Source organism: Rhinolophus ferrumequinum, chromosome 3 (assembly GCF_004115265.2).
Source record: "Rhinolophus ferrumequinum isolate MPI-CBG mRhiFer1 chromosome 3, mRhiFer1_v1.p, whole genome shotgun sequence".
Taxonomy (NCBI): Eukaryota; Metazoa; Chordata; class Mammalia; order Chiroptera; family Rhinolophidae; genus Rhinolophus; species Rhinolophus ferrumequinum.
The window spans coordinates 7,335,416-7,360,445 of record NC_046286.1 but is presented as its reverse complement, the minus strand read 5'-3'; the positions used below and the strand labels follow the sequence as shown (position 1 = coordinate 7,360,445).

General features: G+C 45.8%; 1 protein-coding gene across 5 annotated transcripts in view; it reads right to left on the bottom strand.

The window, feature by feature from the left end:
• LOC117020381 (TBC1 domain family member 22B) overlaps positions 1–24,827 on the bottom strand; it is a 65,932-nt gene extending 41,105 nt beyond the window's left edge. For 2 of the 5 annotated variants that reach the window (XR_004422684.1, XM_033102825.1), the window contains exons 1-7: positions 24,585–24,827; positions 12,849–12,905; positions 7,541–7,848; positions 5,065–5,244; positions 4,457–4,527; positions 2,980–3,108; positions 1,578–1,643 (exon numbers count right to left, since the gene is read on the bottom strand). Coding sequence is in view for 4 of the 5 variants with exons in the window: in XM_033102825.1 (XP_032958716.1) it covers positions 1,578–1,643; positions 2,980–3,108; positions 4,457–4,527; positions 5,065–5,244; positions 7,541–7,848; positions 12,849–12,905; positions 24,585–24,640 (867 nt within the window). In the remaining variant the exon portion in view is untranslated. The remainder of the gene's footprint in view (positions 1–1,577; positions 1,644–2,979; positions 3,109–4,456; positions 4,528–5,064; positions 5,245–7,540; positions 7,849–12,848; positions 12,906–24,584) is intronic. The other 3 variants (XM_033102828.1, XM_033102827.1, XM_033102826.1) reach the window with 3 other exon arrangements.
• Positions 24,828–25,030: the final 203 nt, after the last annotated feature.

Genomic DNA, 25,030 nt, shown 5'->3' with positions numbered 1-25,030 from the left:
GTTTTTCTACCCCTCTTCTCCTAGTGCGGGTAATTCTGACTTACTATAGTTAATGTTCACGTATCTTTCAGGTTTGCAGAGCAAGTCTTAATAATCAGGGTTACTTAGTTCTCTGCTCCTTGGTTGTCATTTTACATCTGCTAGATGGAAAGGGGATTCTAGAAAAATTAGAAAGTTTTGATTTTCCTTCTTTGTATTCAGGTTCCACTAGCAGGAGAGGAGAAGGCTTTTAAACAAACTACTTTCCCTGTCTCCAAGTTTAGAGTAAGCTTGCACAGGTAAAAGATTCTGAACATTTCCAAGTTGAAATGAGGAACGAGCAGGGCTGAGCCCTGGGAAAATGTATGGGAGACGCAGAGGGATCCTGAATCGGTTTTTAACTTCCTTTGAGCGGACTTTTAGAGCTAAAATAATGGTGTCACCCTCAAAATCTTCTTTACGCGATGGGTAAGTCCTGAGGGATCCCACCAGTAGAGATATCTATAATTAAACAGAATTATGAATATAATCTAAAGCTAATAAAACTTATTTTTACCACCCTCCCTCTCTAGTATGAGGATCCCTGAAAGGGAAATCCAAAGAGGACTCTACCCCAGCATTCCAGTGACTGTGAAGCTGTAAAGGCAACCCCTCATCTGAGGAGATCATAGTTACTGCTCGGGGAAAAAGCAATAGTCCCACTGAGACCTTCCATGTGCTGTGCGAACCTGTTAGGTCTCAAAGCATCATTACTAATTCAACTTCTGGTTATACCCAAAAGAATTTAAAACAGGGACTCAAACAGACTTGGTGCCCACGTTTATAGCAGCAGTATTCACAATACCCAAAGATGGACGCAACCCAACTGTCCATTGATAGATGACTGGGTCAACAATACGTGTTATATACATATAATGAAATATTATTCAGTCTTAAAAAGGAAATTCTGACACATGCTACAACATGGATGAGACTTGAAGACATTATGCTCAGTGACATAAGCCAGACACAAAAGGACAAGTACTGTACGATCCCACTTATTTGAGGTATTGAGAATAATTAACTCATAGAGACAGAAAGTAGAATGGTGATTGCTGGGGAATGGAGAGTTACTGTTTAATGGGGACAGAGTTTCAGTTTGGGAAGATAAAAAGGTCTAGGGATGGATGGTGGTGATGGCTGTACAACAAGGGGCGTGTACTTAATAGCACTGAAAAGTACACTTAAAAATGGTCACAATTTAAAATTTCATGTTATGTATATTTACCACAATAGAAAAAAAAAATCATTATCCCAACTTGATAAAGTAGAGCAAACACAGGACCAGGAATTCTAAGCTGTGGGTCCGAGTCTTCATTCTGTCACGAGGAGCCTCAAAACTCTCGGCAAGTCCCTACTCTGCCCTCAGGTTTGTTAGCGGATCAAACGAGAATGCACCAGAAAGTGCTCTGAAGGGACCAAACTCTGTATCGGGTACTATCCCTGTGAGCCGTGAACCTTCCTGTGGTGGAGGGAGGGCACTAGCACGCGTCCACACAGAACAGGTGCCTCGGAGGTACGACGGGAGAAGAGCCGAGAACATTAGGTGCTTCCCTCACCTCCTGTACAAGCGGTTGCTGGAACAATGGAATGAGAGGATTCGTCCTTGGAATGTCAATGTGAATCTGAAAAAGAGAAGCCGTGTCCAAAAACACAAATGCCAGTTTGTTCTTTGAGAAGTTCTTTTCTTAATAAGAAGGGAGTAAGAGTGAGAGCACAATTTATCTTGGAAAAGAATTGACTGACATACAATAAAAGGCTGGTTAAACCTACCTGCCCATCTGGAATACGTTTCCATGACAGCAATAGCTTACTGAACAGTGAGAAAACCTACCCTTACAAATCCACTTCTCTCAGAAAGCAATAGGCTTCACAACCTAAGAGAATCTCCTGTTTTTCCCTATTGCTCTGATGTCTGTTTCACTCTGAGTTGGTACCTTTAACAGGTGTGATGATCAAAATATGTACCCCTCTTTCTGAACCTTACTCATCAAGTTTGCAAGAACTGAAAGAGCTCTGACAGCTGCAAAAACGTGCCAGGATAGGGAACCAGAGAACCTGCCCAGGAAGTCATGACGAGTAAGAAGTGAGCAAAACCCGAGGGAGCTGAGCTCCAGTAACTGGCATCGGAAGTTCTGCCTCCTGTTACTAAAGAGTTCACTACAGTTGGTTTAGGCCTTGGGATTCCCACTGACCCGTCTAACAACCCTAGAAACGATGCTAGCCGTGGCAGGGGCAACTTCCGTTCTCAGGGCCGTTGTAGGCAGCTGCTCCCCGACTTGTCCCCTCTTCTGCAGCCACCAGACTCCTCTCTGCCCCCTCCATGTTTCTTCAGGCTGTGGGGACCACTACGGGCAATCACGGGACACTCCCTGCCAAGTCTGCTGCTGACTACAGCTCCAGCAGACAGACAGACAGACAGACATGGGTGCTGAACAGGCACTGCCACTGCCAGAAGGACACACTGAAGTCCCAGTTGGGGTCTGCACCACTCCTGAGGGAACTCATCTCTCCTCATCTCCCATCACCCTCTCTGCTCGCAGTGAGGTCTGTGAAACAGCAGCACTGGCATCACCCAGGGGCTCATGGGAAGGGAAGGACTCACTCCAGACCTACTGATTAGCGTTTGCACTTTATCAGAATCCCCAGGGGGGATTTTATCAAAATCCTAGGTGATTTGCCTGCACATTATGTTTGAGAAGCATGGCCACTGACCAGTGGAAAACTATCTATTTGAAAAGGGCTAAAATCAGAACGACTGATTAGACAGAGGGGAACTGGCCTGGGTATAAATGTGTTTCCAGACCCCCACACCTCCTCCGCGTACCCCCAGGAAGAAATGCGGCTCCTCAGCAGCACAGCACAGCCTGAGGACTTGGAAAACCCACCTGTACCCCGACACACTCCCAGGGCCCCTGGAGATCAGGACGAGGGAGGAAAAGGCAGCAGGGATGACTGTACCTGCCGGTACGTGTCCTGGTGATGCTCCTCGTTCCGAGAGTCGTAATACTGCTCGATGAAGCCGAAATACTCCTCCCGCTTCCGCTGCAGCGTCGGCGTCCTCCTCTCGGCGTTGGCGGGGAGATAGCCCTGCGGACAGGACTGCCGGTCAGACGGGGACACACACTGGCTGCAGGATCCTGTTTTCATTTCAGCCTGAGCAGTGACTGGGACACTATCACAGGAACGGAAGGAAAGCTGCCAGCAGGACAAGGGTCAGTCCCGCTCTGGGTTGGGCCACACAGTGTCTGCCGACTCCTCGCAACAAGCTCCACCTGTGGGCAGTGACCCCGCTTCCCGGGCTCTTTACTCTCGCCGCCCGCACCGCCCTCGGGCTGGTACCCCTGGTGGCGCCAGAGCTGCCGGAGTTGCCGCAGTCGAGCAGTGAATGCAGGTCGGTCGGAGGGAACTGGACCCACGTCGGGGCCTCTGAGGGCTGTGTGTGCGCGAAGCAGTACTGAAGAGAATCGCGGGGAGGGGCCATGTCTGCGGCACATCTCAGTGACGGGCCGTGTAAGTTGGGGCCGCTTCCCCATTCTTTACACGGTTATATTCAGAACGACCAGCTTAGGAAGCCGGATGGAATCTGTGACACAGCAGCTGCGACGCCCAGACACAGAACTTCCGACAGCAGCCCCACCCCCACCCACCCTCAGCCAAAGCTCCAGGCAACTTTCATTCTTGTCCGTGGTCTAGACCCCACTCTCACTGCTGACATCTCCTGTTCCATTCTCATCAAATCGACTCTTAATAGCATTCAGACTTATTAGAAGTGGCAGAAGCAATGATTATGTGGTTGCCAGACGGACGGTGGGAGCCATCAGGAGAGACCCCTCCTCTCGCAGGCGGCTATGCGCCATTCCACGGCGGTGCCTAGAGGGCAGGGACTCAGTTTCTTCATTCCCCTACCCTCCCGGCACCTGGCACCGTGCCTAGCAAACAGCAGGCCCTCGATAAATCCTTACTATGTGAGTGATGAGTGTCACAGGCTTAGGAAATCCAGGCGTCCCTATTGCAGTGGCTGGCTTGGTGCTCTGCACTTTAGTGAAATGGGACTAGAGCAGCTCCCGAGGGAGGCCCATTTATCACCTCCTCGCAGCTGCAAGGTGGGTTTCAACCACTTGGGTTATTCCTACCGAGAAAGCAGGGAAACACTGGGACCATGGGAGTTTCCCAAACGAGGGTGGGATCCCCCGGCCTCCCTAGATTCTTTCTCCATGGGGGTGACGATAGGAACAAACTTGTGCCCTCCTACATGGGTGGAAATAAACTCTCAAGAACGTGTGTGTTTACGCACAGAAATAGGACGGTCCCCCAGTTCTGTCACACCCAGTAGGACCACAGAGTCTCTAGAGTGAGACTGACGGACCCAGAACGCCCTCATCAGCTAAGAAGGGCAGTGTGAGCTCACGCTGTCCTACACAGAGGGTGGACTCACCGACAGGAGCCTCCAGGTCACAGGCCGGACCTCTCTGGGAACCCCGGGCCAGCTGCACTTCCTCAGTTCATCTACAAAGAGATAAAAGCGTCATTGGATTTAGCTCTTCCTACAAATGCCCTAAAAAAAACTTCAGCCAGCCCTTCCTCATGCCTCCCGCCATTCAAGTCAGACGATGGCCACCGTCACCATGACCACAACCACCGCCACCAGCTACTGACAAGCACCGGGAAAAAGCCCCAAACGACTGAGCAGCAAGGTGCTAAGGACACGACTCGGCCGCAGGGACCCAGTCAGCTCTGAGAGCAGAGTTGGAGGGGAAGAGAAAGGCCAGTGGGTGTGGATTTCCATACCAATCGCCTGAGGTGGGGAGACCAACACCAGAGTAGCTGCACTATGGTCTACAGGCCCCAGAATCCAGTCCCACCTCATTGGGTCCCTAATCTAGTAACACACGTCTGACTGAATACCTGCATGTCACTGTAGTGGCACCAGATCAGGAGATGCTGGAAAAGTAAAAGAAGGAAGAATAAAGAGCAGTAGCTTCCAGGTCTCTGAGAATCCCAGGCACCAAGAGGTCCTGTCTCGCCCAGGCTCCCGGGACTCACCTAAGTCGGTGCTGTGGCTGGAGAGAAGCTGACGGAATTTTTCTAGGCGGGTTTTCTCCCGGACAGTCATCGGCGGTGCCCCAGAGGCGTTCTGGTCTGAGATCCGGGCCACCAGGGGGATGACAGGTCGGAGAGGGAGTGACTGCTGTTTATGGAGTGCATTCCTCAGGCAGGTATCACCTGAGATCATTTGAAAGAGAAAGAGCAGCGACTGTGTGAAGAGCACGGAATCTGAGAAACCTCACAGCGGCCTGTTCAGGACGGGGCTCCCCCACCAGAGCCACGGCTGACAGGCTGTGCGTTGCCTGAAGGCGCCCAGCTGAGGGGCAGCCGGGGAGGGACAATCGGCTCTGCTCCACTGTCTGCCAGAGGCCAGGCTGCATTTTTACCACACATACCACACACCTCGTGTGTTGGCGGAGACTCCGATGCCACTGCAACTTTGAGAACTGTTCTGGCGACTCCCGAGGGCAAGCAGATGTTTTCTTTCCACCCAAGCTGGACGTTTTCTTGGTACCTAACAGTGAGTCTGGGGGCCACGCAGTGTAAGGCGCTGTTTGCCTTCCCTTCCCACGTCACGGAGCACATAAGAAACGATGACACTAGAAAGCGTGCTGCAGTGAAAGGAGGTGCTGCTCTCCTGAAGCCCCAGCCCCCCCAGCTGCCCCTGGCCCAGCTCCAACCTGTCCCTGGCCCACCTGTGTGCCCTGCTCACCGGCTGAGAAGTCCTGGCCTAAAGCAATCCCGCTCTGCGTGGCTGCAGCTCCTCTGTGCGCCTACATTTCCCACCACACGAACCAGCTTTTAACTATGATGGGATGGGACTGAAATAGCAGGAACACGACTCAAGCTGAACTCCATGCCTGCTTCTAGACGTTTCCAAACTAGATGGCAGGTAGGAGAATGAGCAGAATAGGACTAGCGTTGACTGAGTGCTTACTGTGTATAAGGCCTCATGCTGGTCACGTTTCCATAGCTCTCATCTGAGCTTACAACACACAGTAGGACGTCATCACTATTGTACAGAGGTGGAAACTGCAGCTCAGAGAGGTTAAGTAATTCGCAAGGGAGAGCCGAGAGGCCACCTTAGATCTGACTCCAAAACCCTTATTTATTTTACTACCCCAAACAAAACTCAGTTTCAACTCTGTCCTTTCATGACTGTTTCATAATCTTTATATACCTGGACCTTGGAAAGCAGTAATCACAACAAGAATGAAACAGTGACTACGAAACAAGCAGCACCACGAGAAGGTTTACAGAAACAACTGCCACAGGGTACTTGGCTGGATGCCCAGTGTGACCCAAAGCCTGGAAAACGCAGACCACACACTGCAGAGCTGAGACCGGCCGACGTGACCTCTGATACCAGCGACTCCCAGACACATGCTCAAGGACGCGACCCCAGAGGGAAGGCTCGGGCCTCCCGACTGCACAGGGCAGCTCCTCAGGGACCGTGGACAGGCCTCCTCACACCGGCACCCTCCGGAGACCCAGAATCACCACGTGGACACTGTCCACAGCCTGCAGCTGTGGTTGATCAACACCACACCCCTGCGTGGGCAGGGCACTGAGAAAGGTTCAAGCTGGGGCTCGAGTCGGCGATGGAAAGTGACCGGGGAATGATTTTAGAGGCTTACAGCGTAATTCCATGACCACGTGCTTCATGTGAAACTGGAAAAGACGTTCTCTTAGAACCTGTGCCAGGACCTGCCTCAGGGCTCTGACACGCTTCTCTTTCCTGTTTCCCCTTTACCAGTCCTGTTGTAACTTTCACTAGAATGACGGCACTTCCCATCCAGCTCAGAAGAACTGGCTCCCATAAAACCCCTAGGGCAGCATTAAATACAGCCATGCATATTAAAAGAGCACCCTGAGGGTCCCCAAACATCTGATAAAGCCACCATCACTCCAACCAGTTACTGAAGCCCGTGCATGTCCTGAAGACACACAGAAGGAGCATCTCCTCCCGCTCCACCCACCTGGTGGGACCCAGGGCCGTCAGGCCCATGTCGCCCCATCACTCAGGAACAGGAGAGGGACACCCTTATGCTCGGGGCTGTTCCCCACAATGAGGAGGCCAACCTACAGCGCCCAACGTTTGTGAAATTCAGCTGCTAACAACTTTCAATACATTAGTTAATATTCTTTAACTTGACCAGGCCTAAAGCAATGGGAAGCAATCAAACCACAAAAGTTCTGGACCCCCGTGTAGGGACAGGAAGAAGAGACTGGCAGGCAGCACCTCGGTGTTGGGCAGGGAAGCCCCAGGTCACAGGGCCAGGCAGCCACTGAGGTGGGAGGAGCAAGGGCCACTCATGCCCAGGGAGGCGCCTTGAGGTCGGACCTGAGGCTTTGCTCGCTTACTTATCATCCAATGGAAAACCCGAGTGACGCCCTAAAGACAAATGACTTTGATTGACAACGCACTCCGCTGGGAAGGCTGCGGCTCTGAAGGGCAGCGGGACAGACTTACTGGCATTTCTGGACAGCTGGGCGTCACTGCTGGACTTGATGACCTGGTAGCTGGCAGGGGTGTCGAAGGCTGCTGACTGGGCCCGTTCGGGTTTCCCCCGCAGCTTGCTGTGGTTTTCCAGGACTTGGGCTGCGGTGGCCAAAGCAACTTTTGAGTTCAGAGTTTGGAAAGGAGGGGAGGAAAAGTCCTCTTCCTCATCATCGCCAACGTCCCAAGCGTCACTGGTGTTCCGGGCAAACTCATGGAAACTGGAGGCCTTCTTATTCTTCAGGGGAACTGCGCTGACTTTTGACCGTTCTTTAATGAAGCTTTAAGAAAGGAGACACCATTACCAAGGAACGGTCTGACCCCTCGTACCACCTTTACTTGCTTAATGTACTATTAACAGTATTAGCAGCTATCTCGTATACCGTCCTTACCTTCTCCAGATAAATCACACCCACATCCACTCCTCATCTAGATGCATCTAGACCAGCCTAGGCCGCAGAGACAGATGTGGCAAAGACAGCAGTGTTCCCCAAATGTTCCCAGTGCTCCTCTACCCTCCCAGGCCCGTGAACTTAGGCAAGGCCATGTGACTCGCTCTGGCCAATGGGCTGAGGGAGAAGTGAGGCAGTCACTTCTAAGCCCAAGTGTAAAAGAACAGGGGTGTGTTCTCTAGAACCTTTCCTCTACTGTGGGAAAGGAAGAGGATCCAGAGGGTGGCGCCTCCTCAGCCTGGAACACAGAGCCTGCCCTCCACGCCCACCCGACTTCACTCTGGAGGGGTAGGTACCCTGTTTCCCCAAAAATAAGACCTAGCTGGACAATCAGCTCTAATGTGTCTTCTGGAGCAAAAATTAATATGAGACCTGGTATTATCTTGTATTATATTATACTATTATATTATATTATATTATATTATATTATATTATATATTATAAAGACCCAGTCTTACATTATAGTAAAGTAAGACCAGGTCTTATATTAATTTTTGCTCCAAAAGACGCATTAGAGCTGATTGTCCAACTAGGTCTTATTTTCGGGGAAACATGGAAACATGAGCGAGAAACAAACCTTTGTCGTGTCAATCCACTGAGATTTCAGAGTTAAGCTGGTAAGGCAACATAACCTGAACTATTCCTCAGAGTAGGGCATAAACTACTGGTAGAACACGAGGTCATTTCAGGTAGTCCAAATGTAGCACTAAACATTGAGTTCCAAAATGAACAAGTTGTCCTTTTCTATTCTGTTCAAGTCCTTCTGCTGACCTTGAGGAGATGGTTTCAGTTCAGTGCTACTCCGTCTTTAAGACGGTTTTTTTTTAACAAAGTGAGGGCAGCCTCAGGACCGACATATTTGCAAGCAACAGGACTTGGCTTAGAACTTAATTATAAAGATTGTTTTGATTTTCACTGTGTTTATTTTTAAGGTTAATTTCTATTTTTGGCAAATGGTATTGGTTTTCCATTTATAAGTGATCACATTTATTTTTGTCAATAAATCTAATTGAGTAAATGAGTTTATTTTTTTAAAATGCATTTAATAAATAATAGTACAGAATATGGCCCAAAAAATGGTGCAGATTTGGGGAACCCTAGATTAACTCATTGAGGAAAGAGAGCCTTGTCCTGAGTCATACAGACCATTCCTACTTTCCTGAACTTTGCCTCTTTCTGTCTCCCTCCTACGGTCTGGGGGCCCTTATTCTGGATCCAGGGGACTACGTGGCTGGGACATTTCTAACTCACTCTCACCGAGCATCCCTCAGACCCCAAACAGGGAAGCAGAGGATGTGCCTTGTGTAGGTTTACACCTGGGGACTGGAATGCAATGGGCAAAAACATCATTAAAATGCCTCATTGTTCCCCCAACAACGCAGGGCAACTCCAGAGTGAAAACAAGGCTCTGCCAGAGAGCTGCAGCTCCCCCATTTCCAAGAGATGTTTCTTCCTTTGGGTGGAGGTAGGTAGTCTAATGACCTATCCTGTCTCCCTAGATGAGTCCAATTATTTATTCTTACAGATAACACTAACATCGATAAATACACACTGGTAACTCACAGCTCATCCGAATGTCCCTGTTATTAACATCAAAAAAGGAGTCAGCTGTCACGCAGGGGTTATCCTGAAACACTAGCATCACACAGAGCAAAGGAAAACATAGCACACTAACACAAGAGAGAACACAAGATTACAAGATGCAACGGCTCAAATATGATAGAAACAAGATACCATTTTCCACCCACTAAATTAGCAAAGATTTAAAGACGTATTCTCTGTAGCTGACCAGGGTGTAGTGAGACCAGCTATCTAATACTGCAGGTAAGAGAGTATGTTGTACTACCTTCTGGAAAACTATCTGGCAACATACACACTATAAGCCTTAAAATGATTCATAGTCTCTGACCACAAGAACATAATCAGAAAATCAAACAAAAATGATCTAAAAGTTTATAGTGGTATTATTTTGGTTAAAAACTTCAAATAACACAGACATCTAGAAACTGGAAATGATGAAATAAATCATGGTTCAGCCCCTAGATGGAATGTTGTACTGCCAGCGAAAATCACATCTTGAAGGCTATTTAATAACACTAGAAAACGATCCCGATAAAGTAAAACTTGGAACCAAATGACACATTTTTAATGATCTCTGTATTTATAAAAAAGTATAAGCATAGAAGTATATGCATAAACCGGGAAGAAAATGCATCAAAATGTTAACAGTGCTTATCTCTGGGCTGTAGAATTATAGGTGACATTTCATTCCATTTTTATACTTCTCGGAATTATTCATGATTTTTACAATGAGCTTATTACTTTTATTATTCAGTGGAAAATGTTGTTTTCTTGGCTTTCGTCAATTCCCAAAGTGAGAGTACTTATAAAGCTACTGAATGAATAACCAGAAATGAACGACTCAAAGAAAGTAAAACTGAGGCAACGCAGTACAAATATCTGCGTGTCAAAAGTCCCCCATAAGCCAGAAGGCAAATTACTCCTCTGCAGACCTGCTGAGGCCGCAGGTTCTGGACTCATCACTGTGGCTGCTTCTCCTCTGTAAAGGGGACCCAGGCTCCCCAACCTGCACACACACCGCGGAGGGGCCGCTGCCGAGAACAAACAGGCAGATGTGTAAGAACGATCAGTCACGGATGAAACACTGCACAGGAGTACGTGGTGATTATCACTGTTTTCCTCTTTGGGGGCCACGCGCACCTCAAGATTGCACATAATGAATCCTACAGAGTGACAGAGAGTGCTTTGGATCGCAAGGTTAACTACTGGTTTTTTCTGGTTGATGTTTCCTAAATACCCTCTTGATGTTTTGAGGATTTTTTAAATAAACCGTCAAATCAAGAAGCTGAATTCTAACTCAGGTCGAAGAACTGACTGGGTGCTGACAGTGTAACACTGGGTGAAGCTCACGCACGGCCTGGACTGAACTAAAACATACACCGAGGAACGGCTGTGCTGAGGGTCAGGTTCTAACAGACGCTGAGCTTCCTGTACAAGCAAAGGAGGTAAGTCAGCTGTGTGCTGGGTCCATGAGCGTTGGCTATATTTTTCTTTACACCTTTTTTTTATGCGTTTAAAGAATATCATTACATTTTTAAAGCAGATGGAGATTCAGTATAAGGGAACTAGATTAAGAAGTACTCAGATGAAGGCTTCTGCAAATAGAAATTGGAAGGACACATTCCAACACAATGAAGAGAAAAGAAGAGAGGAAAGGCTCCCATTCTCTGTGACAGAAAGACAAGAAAGAGTCAAAGCAGAGCATTGTGAGGCTGCTAGAAATTATTTTAGGGACACCTACTCCCATAAAACCCCAAACTCAACCAACCAGGTAGAAAAGTCAGCTGTGTCCTGAGGACGAGGCCTCATGGAAGGAGCTGGTTTCACCGACACGGGTGGGAGTCTGAGGACAGAAGAAGGTCGCTGAGAACCACTCACAAGAATGAAAGAGGAGAGCGAGAGTGAAAGGTACCGGGGTCACCAATGAGAGAAAGCAGCAAATCTACAGACCAGTGACAGTGATGGGAAGATTGAAGGCTTTGAAAATTATCCATGTTTATTAATTTTGTTCTCTCCAAAAGAGATTAATATAAATTCATATGTACATAAATGTTAACATTTATAGGCTATTTACTAGGTGCCAGGCTCTGTGCTAATACTTACACATACCCACTTTCTTACTAATGCTCATTCATAATTCTATGAGGTACTATTAGTATCTGAGAAGGTGACCATTTCCTCACTGAAGTTCATTGCGGCTCAGTGACGGCCCGTCAGAGGAAGTTGTGATAAAGTGATAACGGGGGGTATCGATATATCCACATCTTGGATTAAGGATGGCCTCTGTTGTGTTTGAAGATAATTTATTAGAATTTTACTAGAGAACTAGCCTCCAAGGAGCTTTAGCTCTGTTGTATGGCTGGTTTTCCTTGAACACGGCAAATAGAAAGAGGACCTGAAGGAAACCAGCCCTAGAGTTATACTCTGTTTGCCCTACTTCTCAGAGTGTAAGTGAGGAGAAGGTGGGAGACCTATCTATGTTCAAAAGCAGTGGGCCTCAGAAACCAGATCTCCTGCTAGAAGAAGGTCATCAATCATCCAATTTCAGGACAATCCTTAATCAATAAAGATCTTTTCAGCAGGACAGAGAATTCAACATCAAACCCTACACACACCTATTTCCAATGTGTTAGGTCTCTGAATGTTAGAGACCTTGACTTCACATTAGATCTCTGAATGTTGGGTCTCAGAGACCTTGACTTACAGACAGAGCCATGTCTGCAAGAAAACAGCAGAATGTCTGTTGGCCTGCACCTGCAGACAGAGCCAAACTTGCAATAACAGAAAACACCACAAAGCAGCTACTGGCTTGCAGGCAGTCAGCGTTTTCTGTTCAAACAAGGTCACGCTGTCAGCACAGCCCCTATAAAACCCTCCTCACCCCCTCCCTCGGGGCTGCAAGTCTCCTTTAGACACGCAGCCCGGGCCGTAGCCATCCTTTGCTCCGCCCGATAGACTTTCTCTTAATAAACTAGACTTTCTCTTAATAAACTTTCTTAACTTGCTTGACCATGTGTGTTCCTTTATCAGCTGACCTATCACAAAGTAGGGAAAAAATATTGGAAGTGAATTAATTTCTCACTTAGTAACAGACTGTTTAGAGGTAAGATTGCTCATCTTTTGATCCAAAAGAGACCAGAGGAGAAGCTAGAAAAGATCACAGTGGAAACTGTCATTTCAACAAAGTAGGGGAGGATTTGGGGGTGATGGAAGAAGTACCTGCATGAAAGGAAAACATCTTGACTTACTTTTTGGTGAGCCGAGGGTCCAGAGGCGGGTGCTGTGCTCCGTACACAGGCTGGATGCTAAAAGCAGAACAAAGGAAGCTGTCAGGACGCTAAATATGTTGGATGAGTACCATCTACACCACAGATTTGGAAGGATTGAGAAACAGGTCCCCTCCAAGAACAACTAAATCCAATCCATCCCCAAAAGATAGCAAACGGCTATTTTAAAAAAAGTCTTTGAGCGTGTTCATCTTCCCTGGTGAGGTTTCAGTGCCTTACATACCTTACGTCAGGAGGTTGTATCTGTAACGAAGGCAGCATGGAAAGGTAACGGCCTTTAGAGCTAGAGAGAGCAGAGTTCGAATGCCGGTTCTGCCATCCACTACCTCTATAAACTTGCACTAAATACTTGACCACTTTGAACCTGTTTTCTTAACTGTCAAATGGAAATATCACCTACCCCAAAGGATCGCTTGGGCTAAAAGGCAATGAAGCAACACTACACATCAACCGAGGAACTCTCACACGTGGCTGGCGGGGTATAAAGTGATACAACCCACTTCAAAAACCAGTTTGGGGCGGCTGGATGGCTCAGTTGGTTAGAGCACGAGGTGCAGGTTCAGTTCTCACATTGGATGGTCAGCGGCGTCCCCCGCAACTAAAGATTGACAAAGGCGACTGGACTTGGAGCTGAGCTGCGCCCTCCACAACTAGATTGAAGGCCAACCACTTGGCGCTGATGGGTCCTGTAAAACACACTGTTCCCCAATGTTCCCCAATAAAAAAATTAAAAAACAACAACAGTTTGGCCATATCTAGGAAGAACGAAATGTGTATACCCTAAGACCCAGTATATTCACTCCCAAGTCTATATCTGAAGAAAAATACACACATATCTGTACCAGGAGACATATATAAAACGATTCATACCATCATGGTTTCTTTTAGCCCCAAAATAGAAATAACCCAAGAGTCCATCAACAGAGAAATAAACTGTAATATGTTCATATAATACACTATCACACAGCAACGGAAATTGTGAAGGCTGCAAGTAACAATGTGAATGAATGTTACAAATGTCACATTGAGCAAAAAACAAAGGATAAAAGAGTAAATACTGTATAATTCTATTTATATACTCTTCAAACACTGGAAAAATGATTTGTATTGTTTAGGACGCATCCATAGTGGCAATATCATAAAGAAAGCAGAGTGATTAACATAAAGAACGTGGTTGTCTTGAGGGAAGGAGGTAGGGTGATAGAGAACAGACACAAGGTGGATTGTGGGGTGCTCATTTCTGGGGTGTTCACTTTGTGATTATTCATCAAGCTCTCATACCACACAATTGTTTCATGTCCTTTTCTGGAATAGTTCACACACACACAAAAGTGATCCACGAATAACTACATATCAAGCCAAACTGTTGTTCAAGTACAAAGGTGACAGAAAAACAGATTTCGACATATAAGAGCTCAGGGAATACGGTTTCCTTAACTCCTTACTGAAGAAACTACTAGAGGAAAAACTGCAATTAACAATGAGACAAATGTAGAAATTATGGCTAAACGACTGGTGGAGAACGTTTAATTAATTTAACCTTAAGACTAAGTCTTAAATTTGAGGCTTTATGGTTGCAGAAGAAAATGTGAAAACAATGTAACTGGCAAATATTAAAATGGGATGGAGGAAAAGTCGACGAACGAGTATGTACGCTGAGTTCATCTTTTACTGGCCAGGCTGAAAAAAGATCTTTAAGGCTGATAGCTCAAGTAATAGAGGCATAAGTATGTTTTAAGATATAAAATAAAACTAAGAAAAATAAAATAATCAGCAAAAGCAGGAGGTGAGGGGGCAGGAAATATAACTACTAATTTCATCATTGCTCATGGTAGGGAGTCAATAGATTATTTTCTGAAGAAATATGGTATAAAGTTATATTATAAACACAATCACTAGAATCAGAGGATAAGCCTGCCAAATTATCAGAATATACACCTCCCAAAGCAAGGTCAGTCCTTATACTGAAAGATTATTTTTAAAGAAAATATTAAAAATAGAACTAAGACCAAATATATCAATCATTCCAGTAAATATAAATGGGCTGAACTTACCTACTAAAAGACAAAGAATTATTATCAACAGGGGACTAGTTAAATAAATTAGAGTACATCTGTTAAAAAGAATGAGGCAGTTCTATATGCATTGACAAAAAAACAAACTAAACATTTATTGAAAAAAGATGGAGAACTGTATGTGTAATATGCCACCATTTCTGTAAAAAACTTTAAAATAAAACATATCCATATATTCACACATAATTAGGTCTATGTATAAAGTACCTCTGAAAGGATACACAAAACACCAGTAGCAGTGGTTTGGAAGAGGAAATGGAGGACTCAAGGACCTGGTGGCAAAGAGACTTAGTTTTCACAGCAAACCTTTTCGTACCTTTCTCAATTAGTGTCATGCACATGTATCACCTTTGCAAGAAATGAATTAGGCAATCTTAAGCAGGGTGGGAGGATTCAATGGGACAATGTGTAAAAGCCCCTTTCACACAATTCCTGGTGCGGGATAACACCAGCAGCAGTGAGGTAGATTTGCCAACGCTACAATGCTCCCCAGCACACGCTCAGTGCCCAGCACACGCTCAGTACCCAGCACACGCTCAGTGCCCAGCACACGCTCAGTACCCAGCACACGCTCAGTGCCCAGCACGCGCTCAGTGCCCAGCACACGCTCAGTGCCAACACACGCTCAGTACCCAGCACGCGCTCAGTGCCCAGCACGCGCTCAGTGCCCAGCACACGCTCAGTACCCAGCACACGCTCAGTACCCAGCACGCGCTCAGTGCCGAGCACTCACTCAGTGCCCGAGAAACGTTGGTTTCTTTTTCCCCTCATTTTTGTCATTTATTCCTTACCCAACATTTAGAAAATAGAACAACTTTACCAAGCACTTATTTGACATAACAGATGTGACCCTATGTTGCTTTTGAATAAAAATGTAGCGAATTCAATCATTTTCACACTGACTTGTACTATTAATAAGATTCCAGAGGGAATGTTCCCATGTACAGATCTTTAGTTATGAATACGATCCCTGCCTTTCTAGATAGAAAATCTCTCCTCCCTAAGTTGCTCTGGAAGGTTGTTAAGTAATTTGTAAACAAACCATTATATATACAACTACAGAAATACAAACAATACTACTTGAATGTGTTTACAGAGTTTCTTAGGCAAAGGAAAGGAGAGAGAAAATAAGAAGTATCAAAGAATAATGGATAAGTTTGGCTTACAGTGGAAATGCTTAGAGATATAAATTAAAACACAAACAAAAACACCAAAAGGGCCACTGATGGATATTTTAATGTTTGTAAATACTCTAAGACGAGTACAGTTGAAGTCTGCAAGTTCACAACTCTCTTTGTAGTAAAATATAAACATCAGAGGATAAATTGCAGGAAGATCGCAACAGGCCAGTTAAGTAAGGTGATGGGGTAGAAAAATAAGAGGGGACCCTTAGATTCTCTCCTTAGAAGAAAGATTAGCACTGGCCAGTAACCCATGCAGACAAAAAGCTGTCCTAACTGTGCAAGCCTAAGCGCCAAAGGCCATCAATTACTATCCAGGAAAGAGAATTTAAAATCATGGTAAACTGTTTCTTTTAAAAATGTCAGCCCAACGTGCTCGCATAGCCAGAAAGGCCAAATGATGGATTTTATCAGCAAAGGTATCAGAACCCAAACAGAATTTGTTAACATATTCTTGAACCAAACTATGCTGTTTTTGTACCTGGAACATTTTGTATAATTAATCAGTTTATTGAATCTCAGAAAGGACAGGCAAGAAGTTAGAAAAGGATGAGAAACTGAGATGATCACAGAGACTAAACAACGATAAACTACGAGCCTGGCGACTGAAGTGCTCAATTTCCCGGCACTTATAACTGACCCATCAGCCTGTAACATCTTTACCCGCCAAACCCAAACTCAACGCTCCAGCAGCCTGGTCTCCATTCCACCTTCCAAACACACGTATCAGGCTCTTCTCACTACCCCCTTTGCAAAATCGTGTCCATCCTGAAACATTCCCCTCACATTCCACACCCCCCCAGTCTCCCACCATGAGACTTTCTCTGACCCCACACCCAGCGCCCACTAACTCATGCCCTCTCTGATTCCCTAAAATACACAAATCAGGGCTTATGTTGCTTTTTAAAAATAAACTATTAAAAAAATTGAACTATATTTAGATCATAATATAAGGCTCTTTATGTTCATCACCTGCACAAGAAATAAGACATTACGGAGTGGAACCCCCTCCCTCCCTTCCTAGAAAGCCATGTTATTGAATCTGGCATTTTTCACCGTCATTTTTGTTTTTAAGTTTTTATTTCCTAGGTATATATCCCTGACCAATTTATATAGTATTGTTTTGTATGTTTTAAAAACTTTATATAAATGGCATCACACTGTATATATGACTTATTCTGACTCTAAACCATAAATGCTACTTTAAATATTACTTAATTCCATGGCTGGTGACTGATGTCTCCAACATAAATTTTAAAAATATTAGCTGCAAAAAAGTATAGAAACCATTTAATTCACATTTTCTAACACAAAAAAAAGTACAGAGAAAAATACAACACACATCTATGAACCCATCACTCTGATCTAACAAATGCTAACATTTGCCACATTTCTTTTCTTAAGAAAATAAAGCATTAGAGAGACGACAGAAGTCCCAGTGCATCCTGGGATCCTGTTTCCCTTTCCCCTCAAGAAACAACCACTATCCTGAACTGGGTATGAAATCCTCCCATCTGTTTTCATACTTTTACTTGTACGCATGTGTCCATAAACAACACACAGTGCTTTCTTATGTTTAAAAACTTTACATAAAAGATTGCACACTAGACATACCGTTCTGTATCTTGCTTTGATCACTCAACAATGTTTTCACCCAGCTCCACTTTTACGTTTTTCTGAAGGTCAATAATACACAGCATCCTCACCAGGAAGCCACCTGCAAAGCCAATTTCCAGCTTCTAAAGAGCAGGGCTGGGGCACGTCTTTTTCTGTAGTCCCCTCACCACCTGGCAGAGCACGACGTACACCAACAGGCACCTAAACAACACTTACTGAGTGAAGATTGGAACTGCACAAAACTCAGGCCTCTGTTTTAAGCAGACTCTTGTTCAGAGAGACCTAAAACCAGAGGCAAACACGCTGCAGCGCAGAGAAATCACACCGCAGACACAGAGAAAATGCCACAGGATGGGCTGCAACCAAGACAAAAAGGAGCAAAAATCCTGGGCAACCTCCATTATTCTCTTTAATAAAACTGACACCACAGAACGCACTGGCACAGCTGGGTCATGTAGTTGGAACAGTGCAAACACCTTGGTAGGGAAAACCCACAGGTGTTTGCTTGGTGCTGACAGAGGAGCTACAGCCAATAAGGGCACAGAGCGATCCGACTGAAAACCAAACGTGCTGACAACTGATTCAGGGTCACACACTCACGGGATGGAAGTCTTCCAGAAGCGGGGTGTGCGGGGTTCCGGTGATCATTTAATATCTTCTAGTCACTTACTTTATCAGTCACACATTTCCAAGCTAAGAACAGGTAGTAATGTATCCGCCCAGATAGGCTGGGACCATGACACAGAGTCTACTATCAGGTTCATTAATGTTATGAAAATGACCAAAGTGACAGAAGCCTCCTACGTGATTCAAGTGATTAGACACTTTTCTCAACTTCATTGAACGCTAAACAGAGTTCCTCAAATTTAACAAACATTTTTGCGTAAAAAGAGGGAAAAGTCCTTCCCAGAAAGACTGGAAATGAGAACGTGGGTACGAGCCGGGCCTTGGCTCACAGGTGTCTCTCCTATTTCACGTCTCATCCACATCTTTTCACCGGAAGTGTCCACACCCTTGGAGTGGATGAGGTGCTTTGGCAGAGGGCGTCTTAACCTCAGCACAGACGGAGGGAAGGGGAAGCAGCAGTGGAGAGAGCCCGGATGGACCAGGAGTCAGGAAATCTGCAGTGTGATTTGTGGCCAGTCACCTCCCCTGTGCCCTCAGCTTCCCCCGTGCAGGGGTCTTAGCGCCGAGTCTACCGTCCTACAATTTCATGACACTCAGATGGTCAGCAGGCCAGCAAGTCACCGCTTTCCAAAGCACAAGACAGAAAAGCCCACCTGCCGCCACCCCCACCACCACCCCCACCCCGTCATCTGCTTTTACCTATGAATCCTGCCTGGTGTGAGTGACAGAGCAGGAGAAATATCCAGTGACACGAGCTGGAGTTGGTAAGTTTAAACGTAACACTCAGCTTCAGAACTGGTAAGAGCCTTAATCCAAACCTCTCACCTCACAGATAAGGAGATTGAGCGCGGAGTATTTACGTACTTTGCCCTAAAATCGGGCTTGTTCTCTGAGACCATCACACCACAATCTCCCTTGAGCACCTCAGCCAGAAACCTGGGAGTCACACCTCCTCGGCACCTCCTCTCCCTCACTCCCCAAATCCAATGACGGTCAAGTCCTGCAGGTCCTCTCAGACGTGACCTCTACGGACCACTGCCATCGCCTTAATCCAAGCCATCGTGTCCTCTGCCCCACTGACTGCAGTTGCCCCTTAACTAGACTCACTCTGATTCCCAGCAGGGGTGCGGGAGGGGGTGAGAGTCAGGGGTGGGGTGGGGGGAGCTGGAGTGTTTGGAAACATGTAAGTGGGGGACGGGGTGTGTGTCCCCATAACTGGTGGGCCTTCCCGACATTCAGTGGGCAAGGGCCAGGGATATTTATGTCCTACAGTCCAGTACAACCCAGGATTAACTCACCCAAAACACCCACTGTGTGTCCCACCCCTAACTGTTGAAAACACTGGTCCAAGCCATTTTCCTCAGGGCAGCCAGGATGATAGTTTTATAAACGCAAATCCAATCGTGTCACAGCCCCCATCCACCTTCTGATGGCATTTCACTGCTCTTGAGATGAAGATAAAAGTCCATAACTTGGCCTATCTTTCCAACCATGAAGGGCCTGAAAGACTCAAGAGAGTTTGGATTTTATTCTAACTACAAATAGGAGGTCTGTAAGAGGGGCAAGAAGAGAAGCAGGAAGGCTACAGCAGTTGTCCAGACAAGAGAGGACAGTTTGATCCACAATAGGGTACAAATGGTGACAGCCTGGTGGTTCAGGCAGTTGGAGCGCTGTGCTCCTAACACTGAGGTCGCCAGTCAAGTCCCACATGGGCCCATGAGCTGCGCCCTCTACAGCTGAGATTGTGAACAACAGCTCTCCCTGGAGTTGGGCTGCCTTGAGCAACAGGAGGTCAGCTTGGGCTACTGGGTGCTGCCAGGAGCAGCCGGTGGCCAGCGTGAGTGGCCGGCAGCTGGTGAGAGCTGGCGAGAGCTGCCGTGAGCTGCTGACCAACGACCAGTGACCGACTGCCTCAGCCTGGGGGGAGCGCAAGGCTCATAATACCAGCATGGGCCAGGGGGCTGTGTCCTACACAACTAGACTGAGAAACACTAGAAATAATGGCTTGAACCAGAGTGGGGGACGGGGAGAAAAAAGAAATGGTGAGAGCAGCTCAGATTTGGGATTGATTTGATGAGCCAACAGGACTTGCTGATGAATTGGATGTGGCAGGAAGGGAAAGAGAAGAATCAAAGCTTAGGATTTGGGGTCTGTGGAACTTGGTGAATGGTGGGACCATTAAGTGAGATGGGAAGAATAGTTTTGCAGGAGTGGGCAGATGTAGAATCCAAGAGTTCTGTTTTGACATGTTGAGTGTGAAATGTATTAATTATTCATGATCCATGTGGCAAAAGCCCCCAGCACCGGATCAGGTTTCTTTCAGTATAATTAGGGGCATTTCTTAGTGGTTCTCAACGTGCAGCCCCGAGATTAGCAGCTGCAGTATCACTTGGGAACTTCTTAGAGCTCAACTTCTCAGGTCCCCCTTAGACCTATTGAATCAGAAACCCTGGAGGTCTGGTAATCTGTGTTTTAATGAGCCCTCCAGGGTACTTACTGAAGTTTGAGACTGTTCAAAATCATACTCCTCACTGCTAAAGAACACCTGAATTACAACTATCATTTTCATAACAGCTACTATTATTGATCACCTCTTCTGTACTTTCTATGCATTATCTCATTTAACCCTCAAAATAGCTTCATGGGGTAATCACTCTGTCCCCATTTTACAGATGAGGAGACTGAGGAACAGAGAGGTTAAGTAACTTGCCCAAGGTCACACAGCTATAAAGGGCAGAGTTGGGATTTTAACCCAGGCAGTCAGGTTCCAAAGCCTTCACCTTTTTTAAAATTATTAGTTCAGATACAATTGACAAACATTGTGAAAGTTTAAGGTGTACAATGTGTTGGCCTGATACACTTATCTATTGCAATTTATTACCACCAAAGGGTTAGCTAACACCTCCATCACATCACATAATTATAATTTCTTTGTTCTGGTGACAACTATTAAGATTTGGTCTCCTAGCAACTTTGAAGTTGATAATGTAGTGCTGTTGGCTATAATCACTACGCTGTGCGTAAGATCTCCAGGACTGACTTATCTATTAGCTGCAAGTTTCCGAAGCCTGATTCTTAACCACATGGTACATATTGCCTCCCATCTTCCTGGGCATCCACACAAGGACCATGTGATGCATTAAGTACATAGGGCTCTTATGGACGCATATGACTGAGATATCATTAAAAAGATGTTTAATTCCACCAAGTTACCGTATGACCCAGCCATTCCACTCCTACAGATACTCAAAAGAATGGAAAACATACATCCACACAAAAACCTTCACATGAATTTCATAGCAGTATTCATAATAGCCAAAAAGTGGAAACAATGTAAATGTCCATCAACTAACGAATGGATAAACAAAATGAGGTACAACCATATATTATTTAGCCATAATAAGGAATAAAATAGTGATACGAATGAGCCTTGAAAACATCATGTTTAATAAAAGAATCCAGAAAAGGCCTCATATCACAGTACTCCATTTATAAGAAATGTCCAGAAGGTAAATCCATAGAAACAGGAAGATTAGTGGTTTCCAGGGGCTGAGGATGGTGGGGAGGGATGAAGGGTGACTACCAATGGATATGAGGTTTCTTTTTGGGGTGACAAAAATGTACTGAAATTAGTGGAGATGGTTGTACAAAACATCATACTCTAGATGCATACACTAAACACCACTGAATAGTGGGTGAATTTTTATGGTATGTGAATTACATCTCAATAAAGCGGTTGTTTTTTAAAAAAACTGTTTAATTCATTGTGAACTTAGGCTATTTTACTAAGTAAAATTCCTATTTGTTTGTCATTAAGGTTGCTGGATAACGATCAAAGCAACTGAAAGTAACCTGAGATTGCTTTGAATTTTTACCTTTCAGTTCGCAAAGAAAAGTAAACTAGTGTCACTTTTAGGTTGCAAGGGGCCTAAACACAGTTGTCTATGTCTTTCCCCACCCAGGAGAAAGTGTTTCTTCACTAAAACAGAAAGAGTACAAGTGCAAAAATTATATTCTTGAGAAAATGCCCTAACGTTTTCCTTAAATCAAAGCACTTACGATCTAAAACTAGTTGTCCCCATAACCAGGGGATCCTGGAGGCTTCCCTGCTAAAAACACATAACTAAACAATACTTCCTCTCAACAAGCAAGGTATAAAAACTACTGTCAATCATGGCAACACTTTGATGTCTCAAGATAAACAATGAACATAAATACCCAGCACCAGGGTAAGGATCTGAGTAAAGGTTTATTTATTTGCTTTAAGAATAATAGTAGTATTAAGAATAATTAGTAGTAAGAATAATAGTAGTATTAAGAATAATAGTAGTAAGAATAATTAGTAAGAATATACTAATTACTAGTATATAATGAGCAACCATAATGTACTAAATAAATACTGTCCTTGGTTCTTTACAAATAGGATGTTAAATTAAGTCCTCACAGTAACCCTGAGGAAAGTATTTTTATCCTCATTTCATAGATCAGGAAATTGAAGCCTCGAGAAATTGAGCAAACCATTTGTCCTTAATCACACAGGTAAAAGGGTCCAAATAATAACCCAAGTCTTTCTGAACTGAAATGATCTCTCCTCTATCCCTCTATATTCCTCTTCAAAATGAAAAAGGAAGCCAGAAACTTGAGAAAACTGAAAAGACTCCTCTTTCTATCTTGCAAAAATAGTGCCTTGAAAAAAGGTGACTGCTCCTATAGTCCAAAATAGGAAACACACAAAACGAAAGATTGTTAATAACAACTAGCACTCAGCAGGCACAAAAGACCGTGCCATGTCCCACATCTCATCTATTGCTTCCTGATTTAACAGTTCTCCCATTGATTCTGATTATAACCTTAGGATGTCAACATTTAATGATCTCACTATGGAAAACCCCAGAGAACAACAGTTAGTGAGACTGGAGAGCTCACTAGACCAGGAAGGAAAAGGAATCAGTTGGCAGGAAGTGGTGCTTATCTAAAAACATAGAAGTCATTAGCACTGACATTAACACTGTAATTCCACAGCACTTTCATCTGAAGCTATCTCTGCATTCCCTTGCATTATTTTAATACTGTGTCACTAGTAGCTGAGTCCCACCATTCTCCATATGTCTGATAGGATCCTAAATAAAATAAGTCTGCTATATAGCCACCATTGACCCTTTCTCTCTTGCTATTGGAAAAAAAAAAAAAAAAGGTCACAAGTTCAAAGGATTATCCCAGAAAGAAAAGACCCCAATCAATGAGGAAAGGTAGCACGTGGGGGAACCCACATGAATTTCATCACCAAGCAGACTATGGCTGTCAGAAATCTTAAATTCACGACGGAACCTTCACTCCTCCTTATACATCTCAGGACTCTGCCCAAAACAAATTGAAACTGTAAACCAACAGCAGATGGAAGGATGTACAATTGTTAAGGGTCTCAACATACATCAAAAAGGAAAAAAAAAGTAGCTTAGAAGGTCTGCTCTCCAACCCATCAACTGAACAACGAAAAAATTTAGTAGAACGATACAACGCAGGAGGGTAAAGGGTTACTTGGGGTTGAATAAATCCTTAGAAAAGATTAAAGAAATAACCTCAATTCTTGGGTCACCCTGTAATAATTCCTAATGGGAAAAGGCCAACTGAAGATGAAGTAAGGTCAGGCCTGAGACTTTTCCTCATTTCTCCTGTCCCCCTGCAGAGGGTCCCAAGCTCCCAGCAGAACCTTGCTGGAATCCAGGAAAAAGGTTCCTACGTGCAGAGCTGGAGGAGCAGGGGAAGGGGCCATCCTTGTCCAAACAACCACCTGTGTGTGGGGGAGACAACCCCCCCCCCAAGAGAGAGTTCTCTTTAACGTGAGAAGCAGTTCCAGGGCTGACCCTCCTAATCCAGGACGGACACAGGCTACTCATCCCACTCCAGGGTCTTTTACGCCCGGACTCCGGCCACCGTCTGGCTGAGGGCAGCCCCTCCAGAGCCCTCCACCCCCAGACCCGGGGCTGCTCCCACAACCAGCCGTCCCCAAACCCTGCTGCCTGCGCCTCATCCTGACAGCTTCCCTGCCGCCACCAGGCAGCCCCAGCTCCCCCAGCCCACGTTGCCCAAACCAGCCCGCCGGGGTCGGCGGAGCTCCAGGCCCGCGAGATTTAGGGCTTCGGATCCGGAAGGGTTTGGTCCAATCCCCTCTTCCTCCTCTCAGCTCCTGGGCTCACCTCCCCGGCAGCTTGGCGCTCCTCTTCCAAAACTGCTTGCTGTTCTCGGCAGCCATTGCTCTGGCCCGGGGAAGGCCTTGTAGGCGGGCCAGGGGGTACTCGGCGAGATGCCCCCAGGACCCCACAATCGGAGGGCCAACCCAGGCCACTTCCCCCGCTGCCGGTCACCCGCTCCTAGGTGCTGGGACCGCCATCTTGGATATGGGCACCTCCCCACCCAGCGCCGCTGCCATTGGTGGACTGCCAGGCCGTGGTCGGACGAACCAATCAGGAGCCGGAATCCTGCAAGCCGCTGAAGCCGAACGGTGACGTCAGGGGCTGGGCGCACAGGTGGACCGGGAAGGCGGAGCTCGGACCCGCAGGGAGGCGGGACTGAAGGTTCCTTAACCTGGAAGAAGCAGGTGAAGGACCTATGGGAAGAGGAAAGGGTACAGTTTTCTTTGGAG